Consider the following 21722-nt stretch of genomic DNA (forward strand, 5'->3'; position numbering starts at 1 on the left):
TTTTTTTTTAAAGCCACATCCGAGCACCAAGTCTCAGACTCATGGGTTCCCATGCTGGCTTGATCATTTTACAAGAGTACTTATCTGGAGTTTGGATCCACTCAGCTGCTGGGTTGGGCTCCCACAGGTAACTGCCCAGTTTCCCGTACACCCAGTTTGAGCAGCATAGTGTCTCACAACAGACTGAAAGCAGGAGCTGTGGCTAGATGCAGATGATGAATCTCGAGGAGTTTCTGTAAGGTTCGGAATGGACCCTGGCCATGCACTGGGTACAAAGGGGCTGTGGCTGTGTTGGCAAAGTCTGGGTTGCTTCTTGCTGTTCCTGGATGGACATGGATGCTGATCTCTTCTGGCACTCCTCTGAGGTGATAGGTCTCAGTAAGGGGAGAGCTACTCATGACCCTCCAGATGACTTTGCTCATGGGAGTAGTAGGCCAAGACAATGTAGCAAATGGTGAAGGATGAGGGGAGTTGTAGGCTAAAACATCTGGAGGGCTGCAAGTTGCCCACTGCTGGTGTAGATCAAAGAGCAGGTGCGGCTCCAGCCAGTTTCATTGTCATGTCAATGGACTGTAGCTGGTAAGGTTTTTTTTCAGAAAGAGGAATTATTTTGAATGCAAGTTCTTACCCAGCCATAGAGTTATGCATTCTCTTGAGCAGGCCACTCCCACTAAGCCTCCGCTGCTCTGCATTTAAAATATGGGAGTAGCAGTGATTTGCCCCCAAGAGTGGTGGAGCAGGGATAAGGACTTTTATTAACTTGTAAGCATTTAAGCAGAGTCATGTCGGCTTCCTTTATACAGTGCCTAACTCCTTTAAGCACTCTATAAATATTGGATGAAATCCAATGAAGCTTTTCCTGCTTCTGTCAGCAGAATTGGAAGAAGGGTGATCCCCCTCGCAGCCCCTCTCCCTGCACACCCTCTAAATCTGCTCCACAGGAGGATGGGGACCTCTAGAGCAGATTCACAGGTTGTGGACACTACAGGGAAGAGCGGAGAGAGAGAAAGTCCTGTCACACAAGTGGACTTCCCATTATTATGCCCATTATTAATGTATTTAGCAAGCAATTAATAACTAATAGTAATGTCTGAGATGAGAAAGAAGGTGTTTAATCACGTTAACTTTAAAGGTCCAAGAAGTTGTAAGGTGCCTTAGCTCTCCAGTCAGCTCTATTACAAAATAGGTAAAGTCAAACATTGTGAATTATGCTTCCTGGGACTGAGTGAAATATAGACTGCCCAGCTTACAGAGGCCAGGAATAGCCACCCTCTAGGGCAGGGGTGGCAAATGTGTGACCCTCTAGATGTTGTTGGACTCCCATCAACCCAAGCCAGCAGAGCCAATAATGAGGGACAACGAGGAGTGGAGTAATCGTAAATTTTGAAGTGCCGGCACTTGTAGTGACAGTCCCCAGAGCCACACCCACAAGTCCAGACATACAGGTAGCCCCTTGATCCAGATCAACAAACCATTTCTAACAGTGTCCATCTCCACCAGGAGCAGGTCTTTTATAAAACTGATGGGTTTTAATCACCCATCCAAGACCAACTCCCCTCAAATACTTTGCATTACAAGAGGGAACAATATGTTGCTGCTGGGAAAATTCATTCACACACACCCGCCCCACAAACTACTGTGAGAATTGCAGCTAACCACAGATGGATCAGGGAATTCTGATGGGAGGAGTAGGTGGCGGGTGACATCCCTACTAATCAAAAAGTGCTGGCCCTGCCTCCACCACACCACTGATGATAGGAGTTGCAGTCCAACAACATCTGGAGGGCTGCATATTCCCCATCCTTGCTCTGGAGTCCTAGGGGGTGGGGGCAGCTTGCTGTGATCTGCTGCTAGGCCTAGTGTGCAACAGCCTTATACCAACAGAGAGACCAAAGTCCTGGGAGCGTCTTCCAAAGTGTGGCACTGGACTTCGCATTGTTATTTGTCCCTGTTACAAAAGCCTCGCCCCAGCACCCTGCTTCTCAGTGGGACTTTTTGTAGGCAGCATGGTTGGGTGCCAGTTTGTTACCTAAGAACATGGTTGTTCTGCTATTATGGACCACTCCTTAGTATCAGGTGGGAAGGGCATAGCCAGCCCCAAAGTTGCAGGAAACAGAGTCAACACAGTGGATTTAAATACACAGCACCAAGGTGTGTAGTTGGCTGCACCCTGCAGCTAGGAGCAAGCCAACACAGGAGGTATGGCTTCCATCTTCCCACTCTAATTATAACACGCACGGACACACACACTCCCTCCCTCCTGGAGTTGGGAAAAGAATGCTGGGTTTATGGCTTTTATGTATATAGACTTGGCAGCCTCTTAGTTTCAGGGGGTGAGTGGGGAGAAGTGATCCTTTCCCTATTTGTTTATTTCTGAATTTAATTAATTTATATTCTGCCTTTCTGCCCAAAAAATGGCACTCAAGGTGGTTAATAGTAAAATCTGGATTAAACACAGAATCTTACTTAAAACATAACAGGCAAACAAATCCATTAAAAACACAACAAGAAAAGAAGATAAGCAGCACCAATTTCTTGTCTTCTTTCTTCCCTTCTTTATCTTCTGAACTAGTTTTCCCTGCAACTGGGCTATTTGCTTGGCTCTTTTCTGTTCCAGAAACCAAACCCAGAGGGTGTTGACTTCTCAAACACTGCAAGAGAATAAGGCCCAGCAGGGAGAGCAGTTCCATCAGGTTTCCAGAGGAGACAGGGTTCTTAATGCTTATACAAACCAACAATTGGCAAGTTCTAGAAGCATATAGGACTTACAGCCAAGGGCAAAAAAACAGTAGGATGGGGAGTCAGCACAGGATTCTTGGGAGTAATGTGGGTTCACACAGAATAAAAAGCTGGGCAGAAAGAAGAGATCAAATTCTTGCATGTCAGAAGCTCATGCACCCAAGCCATCATTAGATCCCACTTCCCAAACTGAGCCCTGGATATAGAATCCTGCTTTGGATAGTATGTGTACATTTTAAAATTGCACCCTATGCTAAGCCCTAGGGTTAGGATAGGCTAGAAATCCAAACAACAAATAATCAGACCCGTGATTGCTGTTCTGACAATCAACCCCACATCTATTCAACTGAACTCCTAACTTCAGGATTCCTTTTCTATGTTGACAACATCTTGTTTAGTTTGTTTCTAACCTGCAATGCAAAACGCTGGTCATTTTGCAGTTAGGGACCAGGGCATTTCAAAGATTGCTTTCTGCCTCATAAATCTCCCAATCTATGAAGATCTTTGGTAGTGACCCTGCGTGGAGTTGGGGTGGAGGCCCAGAGGTGGAGGTGGGGGTGGCAAGGGATGGGGTCTTTTCAGTAGCAGAGCCTAGGGTTCGGAAATCTTCCCCTCCCCCATCAGGTCACCACCTTACAGGTATTCTGACCACTTAGAATTGTTTTGTACTGTTGGGCTTTTAGGTTGGAATAGTTCTGATTTTCTCCTTGTTTGCTGCCCTGTTTGCATGTTGCTGGGGACTTGGGGTTGTTTTTATGTTTGTTGTCGTGTTGCTCAGTTGTAACAAAATCAAAACAAATATACATCTTTACATTTTAGCATTATTTGATTCTTTTATTGCAATGTTTTTATTGTACATTGTGAGCTGCTTTAAAGACCTTGGTCAGAAAAGCAGCCTTAAAACATACGCCAAATTAAATAACCATGGATATATAATCAGTCCAGCAAATAAGATTTGAACTTCAGAACTAAGTGAACTATCAGAGCAGGGAAGGAAACTCCTGCATCATCATCTGTTCTCTTTCTGCCTTTCCACCGCTGCCACCTCCCATGTCACTGCAGAAATAAACCCTCTTTCTTCTCATAGAGGTGGGTGGGGCTCTGAAACCTAGTTTACTCACTAAGGCTGCAATCCTATACACACTTGGGAGATTTCCAGAGGGACAGCCGTGTTAGTCTGTTGCAGGAAAAACAACCAAGAGTCTTGTGGCACCTTAAAGGACAAGACATTTATTCTGACATAACCTTTGGTGGAGCCTGTCCACTTAATCAGATTACTTGGGAAAGTAAGTTGTTGATCTCGATAGGGTTTAGTTCTGAGTAGACATGTATAAATTGCACTGTAAGGGCTGCGATTCTACATGCAACTTCCAACTTCCTCCTTTTTGTCTACATTTCATCTGTATTTACTTTTATCTTGATACTTATGTTAATCTTCTACCTTTTAACCTCCTGCTTACCTTCCTTTTACTTTTAACTTATTCCAACCACTTCCTGGAGCTGTTCTATTTCATCTCATGCCCTATGGCCTCCCATCCTGAATTTACACACGCTCACACGCATGCACGCGCTTGTGTGGCGCACTCTCTCTCTCTCTCTCTCCTCCTGCAATTGGGAAGGGAAATTACTCTGCGTCCCTGGTGCCTTCAACCATCCTTGTAGGCTCCTCAGCCCAGCCCCTCCCCCCTCCTCTCCCCCTAATCCTCCCTCCAGGTGGTGATGCCAAGCAAAAAGCCTTACCTTTGGGAGAAGTGTAAAAGGTCAGTGCAGGATGCAGCAGGCTAGGCTCTTTGGTATGTCAAAACCTGTAAGGGCTGTCTGAGCAGCTTTCTTACTTTTTTTTTGTATCTTATCTCTAAGAGTTGCTTCCCAGGTGGAGTTTGGATTTGGGAATAACTGTCAAGGAGGTATGTGCTCTCTGGACCTCTGTGCTCCTGCAAATGCCCTGAACTGAGGGTGAAGCTAACACAACTGATAACCTCTTGCACAGGTTAGTGTGAAACCGGTTCCTTCAGGGCTCACTGTGTGCTGGTCCGAAGGGGAGCTGATCCCTTTCCATTCTGCTCGTGGAGTTCTGGTGCCCATGAACATTGTCGCAAATTTGTGGCTTCTTTAACCGCTATTGTATTCTGATAAAGAGAGAATTGGAAATCTTTACTTAACAGAGGTTTGCTGTGTGTGGCGTAGTTTGTCTGCACGCAGGTCTGGAATCAGACGGATGAGATAATTGCCTTCCCCTTGTTTAGCAAGATGTGATTGAGGTGACAGAACCAGGGGCATTTACCCCTGTGAATGTCTTGGAATTGAAAGCATATATGCCACTACAGTTCACTGAACAGAACTTTGGATGGAAATTTGGATTGAAATCCTATCTCATCAATGGACTTGCTGGATAGCCATGAGTTTGGTGCTCCTTCAGCTTCAGTTTGCTATCCATAAAAATGATAGTGGCCTCTGGGATATTGTGACAAATGCATTAATAAAATGCTGATTTCCATCCTAAGAACAGGGCAGGCATCACCATCTCATTAAGGGCTCTAAACTTACCTTCATAAAAACAGACTTCTGAAATTGCCAGTAGGAGAAACCAGGGATGAATTATTAAACCCTCCTGTACTGAGAGAGGTGTAAAAGAAGCTTCACGGTCCAATCCTGCACAGGACTAGCATGATAGTAGTTTTTTTCTTTATTTAATCAGATCTGTGGCACAATTCATAATCAGAATTGCTTTATTGAACTGGTGGAAGTTACCAGGAGTGAGACAATTCCCAGAGTTGTAACTGTGTCAACATGTTGCAGAAAACACAAGAAAGTGTATGCCATAATCCATTTGCTGGTTTTCAAGATGCTGCACAACTGTATTTTGTTATTCTTTTGAGACAAAGTAAGGGGTATAAATCATATATATATATATATTCTTCAGCCATATGGAAACATATATAAGCTTTGTCCCAAGCAGACTGATGTATGAGAGAGAAACTAGACATTTAAGGGTTGTGTCCAATGTTGGTCTAACTTGAATCCCATTCATTTCCATGGGTCTACTCTAAGTAGGACTAACACTGGATACAACCCTAAGGCTGGAATCCTTTTGGTGCTGCTTTGTATATTATGTAAGAGCCATGTGGCTAATAATATTAGTAGTAAACTCTCTTAGCTAAAATCTGAATGTGCTTGAAACTAGAAAATTTGTCAATTTTCTTTTCTTTTCTTTTTAAAGGTTGCTGAGGTGTATTGAGGGGTGAGGTTCTCTGCTCCTCGTTTTGGGGAGGGGCTGGAGAACGCAGAGACTATAGATCCTTAACAGGAATATGTCTGAAAAAATTGTGGGTTTCTTTTGGACTATTGTATATGTGATTGCTGTCTTTTACAGCGTGTGAATTGCCTATCCATCAGGATATGCTTGGATAGCTCCTATAGAGCTCCTACCTGCAGCTAAGATGTTGATTTTAGTTTGATCCCAGTCTCTAGGATTGTCAGGAATTTCTGATCCTAAGACAGTTCAGTTTCTGGGGCTCCAGCATGATCGCTCGCAAAGCAAGCCTGTTGGCCAGGATGCTCGCAAATCAGCTCCAGTTCCAAGTAAACAGTAGTCATCTCTTCTAAAAGTGATGTTTTGGCTTGAAGATGCTTTTCTCCCACGCATAGTTATATTTTCCTTCCCCCTCTCCTTTTCTTCTCCTTCTTCTTCTGGTAGTTGCTCTGAAAGGAAAGACAAACAGGATCTTTGGGGACTTGTTGTCAGTTGAACTTGGTGAGCAGCGGGGCTCATACAATAGCCGGCTTTAGATCTTTGCTGGAGGGAAAAGTGGGCTCCCAGCATTACTCATTAATGAAAGAGCTTGCTTAGATAGCCTGGGAAGTGGGCCTCCTTCAAAGGCCTTGCCTCCCATTGTTGAGCCAGGAGGGTTTGATTGCAGTCCTGGCGGTGAGGGGATCCGATGTCTCAATTCTCCTTGGAAAAACAAGCAGGAGGAAAGAATCTCTCTGTGGAATGCACCAGATTGAAGGGTTGGCAGGCCAAGCCAGGCCCCTACTGACTGCTAGCTGCTGGACGAGGCAGGGGTGACCGATTCATCCCCTCCTACCTAGAGACTGACCTGTCAGGCCTCTATCAAAGTACGTCTGGGAAGCCCTTAACAGCTGAGTGGATTGTTGTGCAACGAGAGGGTCGGCAATCCCGGGAGCGACTAGCAGAAGCCAGTAGAGGCTGGTGGATCTGATTTGGTGGGGCGGTGAATCCATTCTGGGTTTCAGCCAGAACAAGGCAGAACTCTAAAGGAGCTATCTGAGGTTCTGAACCCTATCCCCAAAATAGGTTCAGGGCCTTGGATAGCTCCTTTAAAGTACTGGTTCTGACTGAAACCCAGCATGGATTGACAGCCCCACCGAAAATGGAGCCACCAGCCTCCACTGGTTGAAGCAAAAGGGCGACACCACTAACATAACAAGCTTCGAAGTCCCTGTTACCATTCAGGATGGGGTGAAACCAAAGCAACCTAGAGAGAGAAGATGACCCCCAAATCTCAAAAGCTTGCACGTTTTTTGTGATCTTTGAGCTGGCCTAATAAAGGTATGAATTACACTATATGGATTCTGGAAAGTTTCTTACGGCCAGTACAGCTGCCTTTGCTTTTTCTACATCCCAAAGGTTTTGCACAAGATACTCTTCCATAGACTGCTCCTTATTATTTCACCAGAGGCAGGCAGGCAGGCAGGCATTTTTTTAAGTAGTAGGGATGCTGCTGTCATCTGCCTCCCCCCCCCCCCCAATTCTCTGTTCCCTCTGAGCTTAGCTGCAAGTCTCACAATAGCTGGAGGAAAATGATTTTTTCCCAATATGTTGTTCCTGTTGCAATGCAAAGTATTTTGGGGTGCCTTGATCTTGAATGGGCAGTTAAGACCCATTTGCTTTATGAAAGACCTGCTCCCGGTGGAGAAAAAATGGCAACAACTGCTTTGTTGATACAGATCAATGCAGCTGCCTGCATTTTTGGCCTCTCCTTGGGAGCAGGGCTATAGGGATTGTCATGATGAGCAGGGGCGCTTCAAAATATGCCACTACGCCCCTGGATGCAGGGCTGTTGTCAGTAAAAGCTCACATGCCACAACAAGCCAGTCTAGGTGTTGAGAGCTAAACAGAGGATTCCTTAGGTGTCTAGTGCACTGATCCACTACCCACAAGCCGCACACTTGATACCTGATGGTCAAAACAAAAGGCTGAGGGGTTGGTAAGGTTGCTATACTCCAAACAAGGGATTGCTGTGCAAAACCCCACTCGACTTTGCACGGTGTGTGTGACTGCACTGCTTCCTGCTCTTTCAGTTTAATATTAATGTGTTGAAGCAGAGTGTTGGAATCTGCTGTTTGCACATTCCTTAAGTCTTTAAGGTGCCACAGCATTCTTTTCATTTGCTGTTAAAAGTAATGCTGCTCCTTATCCGAACCTTGTATTATATACATTCTAATTATAAATAGCCAAGGATGTTGTGCATATATATATATATATATATATATATACCTGGTTCCATCATAGGATCTTTTATTGTATCTGGTTTTGGTCACATAATAACATTGTTAAACACTTATAGAGACTCTCCCATTTACACCACTTTCAAGTATGATCATAGAGGGAAAATAAGCCACAGTGGCTTATTTTCCCTCCCCTCGTATGCCCGAGCTGCCTAATTAGCATAATTACCCTCGCCAGCTACAGGTTGTTGTGATGTGTGAATCCAATGAGGGTGGTTGGTTGGGGTGGTTTACAAACCAACCTGAAACCCTGGCTACTTCCAGCAGGAAGTATGGAAAGTATTTGGATTTCAGGGTGAATTGTAAACCACCCCAACCAACCACCCTTGCCAGGTATGGACGTCATGTCAACTCATACCCATGCCCGGTCAGGGTAATTATGCTAATTAGGTGGCTCGCAACCAGCATGTGCAGGGATGGAAAATAAGCCACCGTGGCTTATTTTCCCTCCATGGTCATCAAACCTGGTCTCTGTCTCTTGCTGCACACAAGAATGGAGGCAGTATAAAATGCTCTAGCTAACTAAATCTGTTGGGTGCCAGTATGGTGTAGTAGCATGCTGAACTAAGACTGGGGAGATCAGGGTTCAAATCCCCACCCAACTAATTAAGCAGTGGAGGCTGATAACTCCGATGACAGTTGGGGTGGCGAATCCCCTCTAGCGAAGCACCTTGAATACCTCCTTTAGAGTTCTGATGGAAACCTGGAGCAGATTAACCCCGCACTGACATCAGAGTCACCAGCCTCCACTGCAATTATGTTCATGGGCCAGCCTCATGTGCTCTCTCCCTACCTGGCTAATGTACCTTGCAGGGTTGTTGGGAGGATAAATGGGTGGTGGTGGTGACTTTCTAAGCCATCCCGAGCTCCTTGGAGGGCACAACCCTATGCATGTTTACTCAGAAGTAAGTCCCGCGTGGTTCAGTTGGGCTTACTGCCAGGTAACAATGCATAGATTGTGTCTTAAATCCTGGAACCATCTGCAATGCCTCTTCAGTCTTAGCACACCTGAGTGCTCAGAGCTTCTCTTCTAGTGGGAACTTTATTTTATTATTATTTCTATACCACATCAATGTGCAGGACACTTTACATATTATAAGAGGACAAGTTCTTGCCCTGAGGAGCTTCCAATGTAAAAATCAACATGGGAAACAACAAAGGAAGGAGAGGGAAATAGAGATGGGGGTAACTGGTAAGAAGAGATGTTTCAGTTAGACATGCTTTGGCTTAGCTACAGTAGAGTAGCCTTTTCCAATCAAGTGTCCTCCTGATGCTTTGGACAACATGTCCCATCAGCCCCAGCCATGCTGCAGAAGGGTATGGGAACTTGATCAAGGTTATTATAATAACGCATACTTTTTAATTACTGACCCCAATTTATCTGTATAAAACTTGGTTAACAGATTTACCTCAGGGTCAGTGCTAAGTTATGTACTTTATGTTACTTGGTAATTTGTTCCGCTCTTCGATGTTGTTTAATGTCGTTGCTCACTAAAATATCACAATTATATTTCCACTGGGGAAATTCAGACCATAAAGACCAGGCCATTCCAGAACTCAGCTGCGGGTGTAGGACTGATGTGCATGCAGTTCTCTCTGGAATTTTTACTAGGTCAAAAAGTGCCAGTTTATGCTCTTCTTCAGGTATTTATTTACAGTACTGATCTTGCTCTCAAATTAATTGCCTGTGAATGCTGGTTGGACTGGGTCATGAAGAACATAAGAATAACTGCTGGATCCAACCAAAGGCTTATCTAGTGCAGCATTCTGTTCTCACACTGGCTAACCAGCTGCCTGTGGAAAGCTCACAAGCAGGGCATGAGTCCAATAACACCCTCCTGCTCCTGTTCCTCAGCAACTGATAAATAGAGGCCTGCTCCCTCTGATACTGGTCATTATATATAGCCCTCATGACTAGTAGCCATTGGATTATTCATTTGGATTCTGTATTCATTTGTGCTTTACACAGTACACACCTCCAGCTACCTCTCACATTGTTTAACATTCCGGCTTCGCTTTTATTTTCATTTTAAAAGCACGTTTCCCCCTTCTCTCTGTATGGGGTGTGTGTGTGTGTGTGTGTGCGCGCGCGCGTGCGCATGCGCACGCATGCATTCAGGGCTGACATCAGAGGTAGGCATGGTTTTGCCAACTGTTGAGGCAGCAGCCCCTCAAATGGATGAGTCCTTTTACACACACGCGCGTGCGGGGATGATCGCAAGGGGGTATCCACAGAAGGCATCCAAGGTGCCCTCCCAGGTGCCCCCTGTCTGTGGGAAGGAGTACTGAGAGAAGAGGGAGCTCTCCATTACTCTGGCCCTAGACCCTCAAAGCAAGGGTTGCCACTGTGTGTTGAAGGGCAGGATTGTTGATGCAGCCAGAAGCTTTCTCAGTTGCAGAGGCCTGTTGTGAGAAGCAGAGATGGTGCTGCTCTTGAGCTATTCACAGCTATTGAGACCTAATTCTGCTTCTCCCTGCACTGCAGACCCACTGAGCCTCTTTCCGTCCAGCCATGACGGTTACGTACACAGCCCGTGTGGCAAATGCCCGCTTTGGTGGCTTCTACAAGCTGCTGACCCTCTGGCGTGGAAGCATCTACAAGCTGCTCTACAAGGAGTTCCTGGTCTTCTCTGCTTCCTACCTGGGACTCAGCCTCACCTATCGGTAAATAGGAGCAGGGGAAAGGCATTCTCTTCTCTCTGGCAAATGCAGGTCCAGGCATCCTAGCACAGCCCAGGTGAAAAAGAAAGGCAAATCTGCTCATTGTCAAAACCACCCCCCGCCCCCATTCTGCGTTCATCAAAGTATTTCTCTAACCCACTGATACCTAGAACCAATCCACAGTGCAGTACGAATTCCCAAGAGTAGGCACAGCTTTCTCTTAATAATGAGAGAAGCTTTGTTCATTCAGGAAAGTGGGTTGTTTCTAAGGCGTCCTTCCACCAGCGGAACAGGCTCTGCTGACAGATCAAATTTCTCCTCCCCCTTGCACCTCCCTGCTTGCCCCCCTCCCAACCTGCTCTGGAGGGATTGGAGACCCTCCGGATCCCACTTGGGAACATATCAGGGGTGAGGATCTGAACCGCAGTTCCCATCGTGCGAGTGGGCATCTGCTTGTGTACCGTTGAATTTAACCAAATGTCTTTTTGTCTTTGCATGTCTTTGCATCAGGGCGTTTTTGCACAGCCCACACCACAGCTGTGGTCAAAACAGCCTTAGTTGTAACATAACACAGTAGAGCATGATGGGGAGGGTGTGTATAAATATGGCATTGCCCAACCTCACCCCCTTTCGCAACAACTGTAATTGCCTTGCTTCTGGGCAATCTTGACATAACCTGCGTCAGTCAGAACCTGTTCAAGTGACTGGGGTTGAAAAGACACATACACCCCACGATCTCCACCCAGGGGAGCATTGTGAGTTAATGCCCGCCCCTGCTCTCCATTGAACCGTGCCAAGTTGAAATTTGGATCAGCTAAATGTAGGTCATCATGACGAGTAACGTGTGGAAGCATCCTCAGTCTTCCCATGTTCATTCTGCTGGCTATGCAGTTTCTCCCCTCTGAGTTCTTTCCCATTTTTCAACCCTGTGTCATGATGATGATCAGTTCCATACCTAATGAAATTTCGGGTGCTGCCAGGTGAGGCTTTTATTATGCAATTACCTTGCCTCCTTTGCAGTCTCAGACAGGGGGCCTGGACACCATCTTCTTCCATTTGTAGCCTTCCCAGGTTTCCCCAGTACTTCTTCCATCTTTTTCTTACTGCAGAAAATCTATAAAGGGAGGGAAAAAAAAGGTGGAATAGCTGCATGATACCTTTGGATTGGTAGCACTAGTAGGAGCCCTGGAAGCATCCTCTGACTTAGTTTTGCACAGTTTGCTCTCCAGCTAACTGAGGAGGCTCTCCTGAGACAAGCAGATCTGGACTGGCATCAGATCGGCTCCCAGGTTTGGCAGTCATCTTATTATGCACACAGCTCACTTCTGGCAGAGGTGTGGGTGGGACACACACCCATCCCTTTGCGAGACTCCATCTAGCTCTTTGCATATTCTGCATGGCAGGCCTTCTCCTACTCCTAGCATTGCAGTGTTTCTAACACTCTGATGCAGCTTTCCCCAACTTGATGCCCTCCAGATGTTTTGGGCTACAACTCCCAGAACCCCCAGCCAGCATTCTGTGAGTTGTCGTCCAGCACATCTGGAGGGCACCCGGTTGGGGAAGGCTGCTCTGATGCATGAGGTTGCCCCAAGATTTAGATCCTGTTCCACTGTATTGTTCTAAAACAGCCTTCACTTCCAGGCTTCCAAAACAGCCTTCACTTCCAGGCTTCCAATGGCCAGCCCGCACTTGCCTTTCAGACTGTGTTGGGCTCTCCCCTTGCAAGAATGCAAGCAGGTGGATCTTGTTGCATCTGTGGGTGCCAGCCTGTACCAATTTACCTCCTCCTTAATCCTGCTCTGTTTCTGATTCCCACCTCTAGCTTTGTCTTAACCGAGGATCGGAAACGAGTCTTCGAAAAGGTGGTCATTTACTGCGACAACTATGCCAATCTCATCCCTGTCTCCTTTGTCCTGGGTGAGATGCTTGAACCCCCAACCCCTATCCTGTGGGAGTGTATGCTCTTTCTATCCCAACCCCTTGGCTGCTGGACCAGTCTTTTCAGCCAGTGGAGGTTGGTGGCTCTGATTTCAGTGGGGTTGTGATTCCATTCTGGGTTTCAGTCCCAACCAGCCAGAACTCTAAAGGAGCTATCTAGGGTTCTGAAACTATTTTGGAGATATGCATCACCACCTTGGAAAGCTCCTTTGGAGTGCTGGCTGGTTCTGACTGAAACCCAGAATGGATATGCAGCCCCACCGAAATTGGAGCCACCAGCCTCCACTGTTTTCATCTGACTATCTAATCCAATGTTTTGCTTGCCCTTTGCTGCATAGGTGGTGGGCAATACAGGGCAGTCTTATAAAGATAAAAGCCCCAAAATGCTCCTGTTCTGGATTTGGGTTTGACTTCCCCTCCCTATTCTTCTAAAGCAGTGGAGGATGCTGTGGACTCTGAACTGTTCCATCTGGAAACCTGGGTGATCTGTGTGTGTTTCAGCCAGTGGTTAACATTCATGACAAGGGTGGCTAGGGCTCTAACATCCCCCAAAGTGAGGCAGCCCAACCCAGGAAGCCCTGCCTCTTTGATCCCACATCTATTAGCTTTGACTGTGTTCGCCCAGCAATGATGGGGAGGCACTCTGCAAATGCCCAGAGAAATGTACAATATCTTAAAAGTCAAACCAATTCTCTGAGTTCCAGCATATGTAGCCAAAATGGCACTATCCACACAAAAGAAGGAGGTATCAGCAGACTTGCAGAAGTACCTCCCCCCCCCCACACACACACAAACACTTTGCGGGGGCCCAAAACAGCCAAAGGAGGACCTAGCATGCTCAGTGGGCACAGAATGCTAGCTGACTGTTGGCAGGGAGAATGTAACATTAAAGGGGAAGGGGAATGAAATGGAGTGGCTGGAAATCTGAACAGAAGCCCTGCATGCTGCAACATTTTGTTGCAGGCCACTCTTGTTTTACAACTGTTTTCAGGACTGAGCATTGGCTTTCAGAGGATGTTCTGGGTCTTAGCCCTGATTCAAGTTAAGCCCTCCTGCTTTAGCTCCGAGTGAGACCCCCTGACTGAGGGATAGGGGCTGAGTTCGAATGTAACCCTCCCCATCTCCTGGACTCATTCAGGCTTCTACGTGACACTGGTGGTAAACCGGTGGTGGAGCCAGTACACCTGCATGCCGATGCCAGACCGCCTGATGTGTGCCATCTCTGGGAATGTTCACGGGGCTGACGAGAAAGGGCGGCTTTACCGGCGAACGCTCATGCGCTACTGCAGCCTTTCCGCCGTATTGATCCTGCGCTCAGTCAGTACCGCCGTGTTCAAGCGTTTCCCCACCATGGACCATGTAGTGGAGGCAGGTGAGTGCTACTGGAGTGCTTTCCTCCCACTGAGCGGACGTGATTATTCTACAGCAGCCTTCCTCAACTAGGTGCCCTCCAGATGTGTTGGATTGCGACTCCCAGCATCTCAGCCAGCAGGGCCAATGTTCCTGCTCTCTGGGAATGATGGGAGTTGTAGTCCAACCAACACATCTGGAGGGTACCATGTTGAAGAAGGCTGCATTAGATATACCTAATGCATTAGATATACCTATCTAAACTGCAAATTAGATTGGAACTCCCTCCCTAAGAAACTCCTTCATGCCCCCTCTTTAATGAGCTTCTGCCATGCAGTAAAAACATGGTTGTTCAGGCAGGCATTTGGGGTGGGTTAGGGTATTTTAGAAAATGTTTTTATTGTAGAATTTTATTGTTTTAAACTGATTTATTATATGTTGTACATTGCCCAGAGTGGCTGGGTGACCAGCCAGATGGGCGATTAATAAATTTAATAAATAAATAAATAAACAAATACCTCAAGCATTCTAGGTAAACATAATGATAACGTAAGCCTGGACCTAGTAAAACAAAATAATACCAGCTGCATGACCTCCTTTGTACCTAATACCCGACTCTTTCTCTGTTTCCAGGTTTCATGACTCGGGAAGAACGCAAGAAATTCGAGAACTTTAACACTTCTTACAACAGATACTGGGTCCCCTGTGTTTGGTTTACCAACTTAGCTGCACAGGCACGCAAAGAAGGCCGCATACGTGATAACTCTGCTCTCAAGTTGCTCATGGAGGTGAGGTGGGGAATCCTTGTCCTTGAACTATGGACTCAAGCTGGTTTAATAATTGTTCCTTCTTCTCCATGAAATGGTGGGAACTGGAGTTCTGGTGGGGTGGTCTAGCAGAATTCTCAGCATCCTCTCAAAAAGCTGCATTTCCTAAGATTCCTTAGGGAAGCTAAGACAATGTAACTGGTATAAAACCCGTGTGTGGGGGGGGAGTTCTCTTTAATTCTGTGCCTACTCTGGGAACTTAAGAAATGTTGTTTGTTTATGCATATGTATGTATGTGCCTTCAACCAATTAGTTCACAGGGCAGCTTTCAATAAGATAAATACCAATAAAATAACAAAATCTTAATAAAAACAGACAAAGGAAAAAAAGACTAAGACCAGCAGTTAAAAGCAGTAAATTAAAGTGGTTAGAGATCTGAATTGAGCATAAAAGGCCTGGGAGAAGAAAAAGGTCTCTGCCTGGTGCCAAAAGGACAGCAAAGCAGGCACCAGGTGAACCTGTCTGGGGTGGGAGTTCCACAAATGGGTCTCCACCACTGAAAGGGTCCTTCCTGCCCCGCCTCAGGTAGCAGGGGCATCTGGAGGAGACCCTCACTTGCTGGCTTCAGCAGCTGAGCAACTGAATGTGTGAACAGGCGTTCCTTTAGGTCCCACTCCATGAAGGACTTTAAAGGGCAACACCAAAACCTTGCATTGTGCCCCAAAATTGATGGGAAGCCAGTGAAGCACTGGTGTAATGTGACCTGGTGCGCAGTCCCAGTTAGGGTGCTTCCAGCCCTAAGTGTCTTTGCTGGTGCCTCTGGTTGTTTTCCCACTTTTTGTTACTAGTGGTATTGGAACAAATGATCCATACAATAAACCGATTTCTGTTTTTCTTTTCATTCTGCTATATCCTGTCCATACCAGTGGAGGCAGGGCAGGACCTTACGCTATCAAATTTGGTTTCCTAGCCTCTTATCCCTCCCCTCTCTACCTCTTCCTGTGCACTTTTTATTTAGTTTTTAGTTTTTACAGGTAGTGTGGTATTCAATGTTCACATTGCGCTGTTAGGAATGGAGCCTGCATTGTTGTTCCTTCCTTTGTTACCAAAGTCATGTTTGACCTCACACCATTTCACTGACATATGAATATAAGCATGTACTTCCTTGAAGACACAAACCCCACAACAATTATTGAGAACTGTAACTAGAGGAGAGGCAAATCTCCCTTCCCGTTCCAGAAATTATTAGTGGGAAATTCCTTTTAGTTACTAGATGAATTTGAAGAAGTGGGAATCCCTATTCAAATCCCATGACACCCCCCCCCCACACACACACACGCAGACAAGGCAAAAACACAATGTCCTCGTTCGTATATAACAACCCATGGTTTAACTAATCATGGTTTGTTTAATAATGGGTTGTCATTGTATGTGAACCCAGAACTATGGGTTGTCAACCACAAAAATAAAATAAAATATGAAGAGAACCTATGATTTGTTGTTGGGTTGTGAACTGTGGTGTGTTTAAACCATGGGTTGTCAATACTTGTGATTCAAGAATCATGGACTGTTCATAGGTTGTTTTGTCAGGCTACAGAGCCAGCAGACCAGAGTGGCCAAAAACCCCAGCCTCTTTACATGCCAGTACTGCAGTGTCCTCTACAGATAGAGGACTGTCCTCTGGCAGCCCTTCAAATAGAGGACTCTTCTCTGGAAAAGCCAAATGCAAATGTTTTAGCCGGGCAGAATTTCTTTGTGCTGCGCACACTTAGTGATAGCTGTTCTCTCCCGCTTCAGGAGCTGAATCTCTTCCGTGGCAATTGCAGCATGCTCTACCACTATGACTGGATCAGTGTACCGCTAGTCTACACCCAGGTGAGTTCAGGACCTGGAGCACCCAGCAAGCGTGCCTAGTTCCACTCACGAATGGGGCTGTGTTAGTCCTGTGAACCACCTTCAGCTTTCTGTATTCTTCCCCACCAGACTGGACCAGATTGAAGGATGTGTGGGAACCTTTGCTGAACTACGTTGTCCATGAGTTGAACTACACCTTACCCCAGTAAATGTGTGTTCTCAACCTATGCTTACTGAGTTAATGAGGTGACAGGCGACCTGCCAGGGGATGGGTGGGGGGGTGTTTTGGCCCCTACTTCACCCAACAATTTCCCTCTGCGGATGCCCCTGAGACCGTCCCACCACCACCATCACCTCCTCCTGCCAGCCGGGCTTGCTTCAAGGTTCAGTCTATTTGGGGATAAAACTGTTTATGAACGATACTGGGTGCATTTACAAGAGAAAGTCAGTAGGTGAGAGAAGGGTTAAGCACTCCCTTTCCACCCACTGATTCTTCCTTGAAAATGTTCCTTCCAAACACATGAAGTTCCACCCATAGCCCTGAATAGAATAGAAACCAGAAAAACCTACCAGAGTAATGGTTATGAGAGACAGGGCCTTTTTGATGGTGACCCCATAACTGTGGAATTCAGCCCTTAGGGGAGGGATGGCCCCTACTTTACTGGCTTTTAAGCAGACCTTGAAGACTTTTTTATTTTGAACTTCTTCTAATTAATATATGTGATTTTCTGTGTTGTGTTTGAGTGCTGCTGCTTAATGTTTGAAATGTGTTTTTTAACAGATATATGACAAATTGTGTAGCATTGTTTTATGGTTTTGATATGACCTGCCTTGGGAGGGTTTTGCTGTAACAGATGGCATGCAAACAAATAATCACCCAAGCCATACCTGAAATTGGCTGTAGAACAAAGTGGGCAGTGTCTTAGGGTTTTAAAGTTCTCTATATGGAAGCATGTGGCTAATGAAGCTGCAATCACATCTTGAGTTCTATACCAGGGAACTCTGCTCTTAGATAACTTTGCTATAACACAGGCTCTGTTCTGGCTGAAGTCCCCTCTGCAATGTATTTGGCACAGCAATTCACCTAGCCCTGCCCCAGTTAATGTGTCCCATCAGAGAGCAAGTCTTCTATGCAGAGCAGCAGTGCACAGACCCTAACGTTATGTGGGGGCAGTTGAAATTTAGATCTTCTAAAGCAGGGGTGGGCAGAAAGAAAATCTGCAGATGAACTCCCAGCATTCCTGACCATTGGCCATGCCTGCAGGGGCTTCTGAGAGTTGAAGTCAAAAACATCTGAAGAGCTACCTTCTGCCCACCCTGCTCTAGAGCACATACTCAGGATCTCACCCGTTAGATCAGGGATGGGGAATGTGTGACCCTCCAGATGTTGCTGGACTGCAACTCCCATATTCCCTCACCATTGGCTATGCTGGCAAGGGCTGATGGGAATTGGGGATCAAAAACATCTGGAGGGCCACTTGTTTCCCCATCCTAGCTTTAGATTAATCCAGGACTGCTACCACCAGCCTTTAGCTGTTTGCTTACCATTACTATCTCAGGGAAAGTACTTTGGATCACTTGAGCTAAATTAATTACCTCTAATACACACTAAGTGCCTTTCTATATATAGAATCCAGGTTGATTAAGGAGTGGTAAAAAGTGCATTGTTTTTACTCTTTGAACATTTTTACCCAGGGAGTAGTGGTTCTTCTAATGCAAGTTAGTGGCCAAGTATGGCATGAGGGGCACTGTTTCATATTTAGTAAGACTGAAAAGCTGTGATCTTGTTTATGCATATAAAAAAATTAGAATCTCCATACATTTCCATATAAACATGCATTAGAAAGCCTACTACTGTTCCTTAGCAACTGACAATGTGTCGAAAGGATAATTAGTAGGGGTTAAGTCATAGATGAATGGTTACTTCCTGAGTCATTAATCTTTATGATCTAATTAGTGCCAAGAAGCCAGGCCTCCTAGATTCTGTGACTGACACACTGGCCTCTTTGTCTGTTTCTTGTCTTGCTCTGACAGGTGGTTACCATTGCTGTGTACAGTTTCTTCGTTTCTTGTCTCATTGGGAGACAGTTCCTTGATCCAACCCAGGGTTATAAAGGACATGACCTGGATCTGTGGGTCCCTGTTTTCACACTGCTGCAGTTCTTCTTCTACGTCGGATGGCTCAAGGTATGACAGGTTTGAGGTAGGTTAAGATGGGTTAGGTTGTCAGGGCATCTTCCATGGCAAGGAAGTGGTCAGGGAGAGAGGAGGGATCAGTGAAGCAGTGGTTGGGTGATTTTAAGAGGTGCCTGGAAGGTAGGAAGAAGGGCTGAGTTTGCTTGCCTTTGCTGTGCTGTATGTGGGGCTGGGCACAGAACTTGCTAGGTGAGGGTCCTTCTCCTTACTGCGGATCTGCACACCCTGCAGGTGGCTGAGCAGCTCATCAACCCTTTTGGGGAGGACGATGATGACTTTGAAACCAATCTACTGATTGACAGGAATCTCCAGGTAACTCTCCCCTTTTCTGTTCAGGATTGGACAAAGTGCCCTTTGTGAAAGAGACTACTTTTGTCCTTCTAGATGTAGGATGATTGCCATTATCCAATAATTGCAAATCCAAGGCTAGTTTCCAAATTCCAGATTCCCATATCCCGCCCAAGGATACATAGGAGTCTCTGGCCTCCTGCTCTGTGCCCCTAGACCAGCATTCTCCTACTTTCCGCCTTCCTTTACAGGTCTCCATGATGGCTGTGGATGAGATGTATGGGGACCTGCCTCTCCTAGAGAAGGATCGGTACTGGGATGCCTCAAACCCTCGAGCCCCATACACAGCAGCCACCGTTTTCCTGCTGCAACAGCCATCGTTCCAGGGCTCCACTTTTGATATGACGTAAGGATTTTGCTTTCTCTGGAGCAGAACAAAGGAATAGAGTCTTGTGGCTTGGTAATGGGGGGGGGGAGAAAGAGGATGGGATGGGATGCACACTGGAGCGGTTGACAGTTGAGTGTTTTCTCCTTTTTGGCCTTACTTCCTTTATTATTTAGTGAGGGGTGGGTAGGGCTGATGGAGATTGTAGGCCAAAACATCTGGAAGGCCACAAGTTGCCCACTCCTGGGAGTAGAGCCAGCACTCAATGCTTATGAAGCCCCCTACTGGAAGCCTGAGAACATGCCAACTCAGGTCCCCATTTACCACACCACGAATACCATTCCATTCTATAGCGGCGAGCCTTCCAGCATGGGTGTGTGAGGGCAGTGTGAAAGATCCCTGTCCAATAAGCTCTAGTGCAACTTGTGGGGACTGAGATGGTGCCTTTAACATCCTGTCCTTGATTTCCAGCCTCCCCAAGGAAGACATGCAGTTCCAGCCTCTTGAGGATATTGCCGAGGGCCTCGAACACAGTCGCCACGTACCTGCGCACCTCTTGAACCGACTGCTTTCCACAGCCCCCGCACCCAGTGGCTTCGGACGTCGACTGTCGTTGCTGAGGCGCAAAAACAGCTGTGTTTCTGAAGCATCCACCACCTACAGCTGCCTCTGTCAGGACACGCAGACCATGGACTGCACTTGTGGGCCTCCCGGGCAACATTTGCCCCGCAATAGTGTTCACTTCAGTTGTGACGGGGAGGAAGATGCTGCCCATGATGCCCCTGGCCATGATACGCACAACGACCTCCCTGAGGCCGAGGTGGTTGGACTGGGTGACCCACCTCAGAACACACTAGGCCAAGAGAATGCTGTGGCCAACCCCCAAGATGCAGTGTCCCTGGTGGACATGTCTGCTCCTGAAATAGCTAATGACTTGTCGCAGCCTCTCCTAGAGCATGACTCTTCAGATGCCTCCTTCTTTCATACCCCAAAGGAGACCCCCAGCAAGGGGGGCCTTCCACCAGCCAGCTACCCCCACTGGCTACAGAGCCCCATTGAGGAGGAAAATGTGGCTTGAACTGCTACTTCAGCCTTCACGGGTTGGAGTGGAACTACTGCAAGGGGTGGCCTATCATAGTAGTACTGTTCAATGCACGGCTTCTAGAGGACAGCAGAAATGAGACTGATGAAACAACCTTTGCAGCGGGGGTTTAGGGAAACTTAATTGATGGCCTTTAAAAACTCATTTATCTTGAGTGCTGCCATTGGGATGTGTTTTTGTTTTTATAAAGAGCCACCTCTCCTGGTGGATGCCTGGTCTTTAATGGTACAGTGTAATGTCGGGCCACCTCATAAGGAGTCAGACGAAATATTAATCCCACTCCACTATTTTCCACTTGCTCTTGAAGTTACACCTAGACACTTAATGTAAACCTAAAGGGGGCATACGGACACTGAACTGCCCCTGCAGGCACTCTTCTGTCCCAAAGCCATCCACGGCCAGTTCTGAATCTCATTCTTCCCTCTTATGCAGTCATTAGATAATGAGCAGGGGGAAGATACAGGCTACTGTGGAGCTTTCTTCCTAAACTCTTCCATATGGATCTAACTTGTTTAAAAATTGTGCTTTTATAATATTTTATTAAATAGTATTTTGCATACAGTAACATTTGTGGGGAGTGTGTGTTTACACAATGCCGTTTTTCAAGCCATTCCCATGTATCAATCACCTGTGTAATCATACAGCCTGCCAGTAGGGCTCTCCGGGGCCAAAAGTGAATTCTACTGGGCCAGAATTAGCTCTCCTGGGTCAGACCAACATTCTAGCTGGTCCAGCATCCTGCTTCTGACAGTGGCCAACCCAATGGCTCTAGGAAGCTCATGAGCAGGGCATGAAGGCAACGGCCCTCCCCCGCTGCTGCCTCCTGCCCTACAACTAGAAAAGGTGGCATACTAACACTGAAGATAGCCATGATGGCCAAGTGAAATCTCTAATGGCCACTGATGGACAG

At 46.4% G+C, this 21722-nt stretch overlaps 1 protein-coding gene across 3 annotated transcripts; it reads left to right on the forward strand.

The window, feature by feature from the left end:
* Positions 1 to 3879: 3879 nt before the first annotated feature.
* On the forward strand, positions 3880 to 21375 carry BEST2 (bestrophin 2). 3 transcript variants are annotated; one of them, XM_084832385.1, is made up of 11 exons: positions 3880 to 4025; positions 4600 to 4729; positions 10757 to 10935; positions 12755 to 12849; positions 14009 to 14242; positions 14854 to 15008; positions 16785 to 16862; positions 18876 to 19028; positions 19269 to 19349; positions 19577 to 19731; positions 20182 to 21375. In XM_084832385.1, the coding sequence occupies exons 3-11, from the start codon at positions 10784 to 10786 to the stop codon at positions 20786 to 20788; spliced, it is 1710 nt and encodes a 569-aa protein (XP_084688511.1). In that variant the 5' UTR covers positions 3880 to 4025; positions 4600 to 4729; positions 10757 to 10783; the 3' UTR covers positions 20789 to 21375. The 3 variants fall into 3 exon arrangements, with proteins under 3 accessions (XP_084688511.1, XP_084688512.1, XP_084688513.1); XM_084832386.1 differs by lacking the exon at positions 3880 to 4025 and adding an exon at positions 4295 to 4499; XM_084832387.1 differs by lacking the exon at positions 3880 to 4025 and having other exon boundaries at positions 4484 to 4729.
* The last annotated feature ends 347 nt before the right edge of the window (positions 21376 to 21722 follow it).

The sequence above is a fragment of the Heloderma suspectum genome, chromosome 2 (genome assembly GCF_057233095.1).
Source record: "Heloderma suspectum isolate Gila_16-S chromosome 2, 16-S_ref, whole genome shotgun sequence".
NCBI lineage: Eukaryota > Metazoa > Chordata > Lepidosauria > Squamata > Helodermatidae > Heloderma > Heloderma suspectum.

Excerpts from the sequence above, each read along its gene's own strand:
- BEST2 (XM_084832385.1), top strand. The coding sequence starts at position 10,784 with ATGACGGTTACGTACACAGCCCGTGTGGCAAATGCCCGCTTTGGTGGC. Across the intron at positions 19,029-19,268 it reads TCTACGTCGGATGGCTCAAG|GTGGCTGAGCAGCTCATCAA; the intron begins GTATGACAGGTT and ends CACACCCTGCAG. Across the intron at positions 19,732-20,181 it reads GGCTCCACTTTTGATATGAC|CCTCCCCAAGGAAGACATGC; the intron begins GTAAGGATTTTG and ends CTTGATTTCCAG.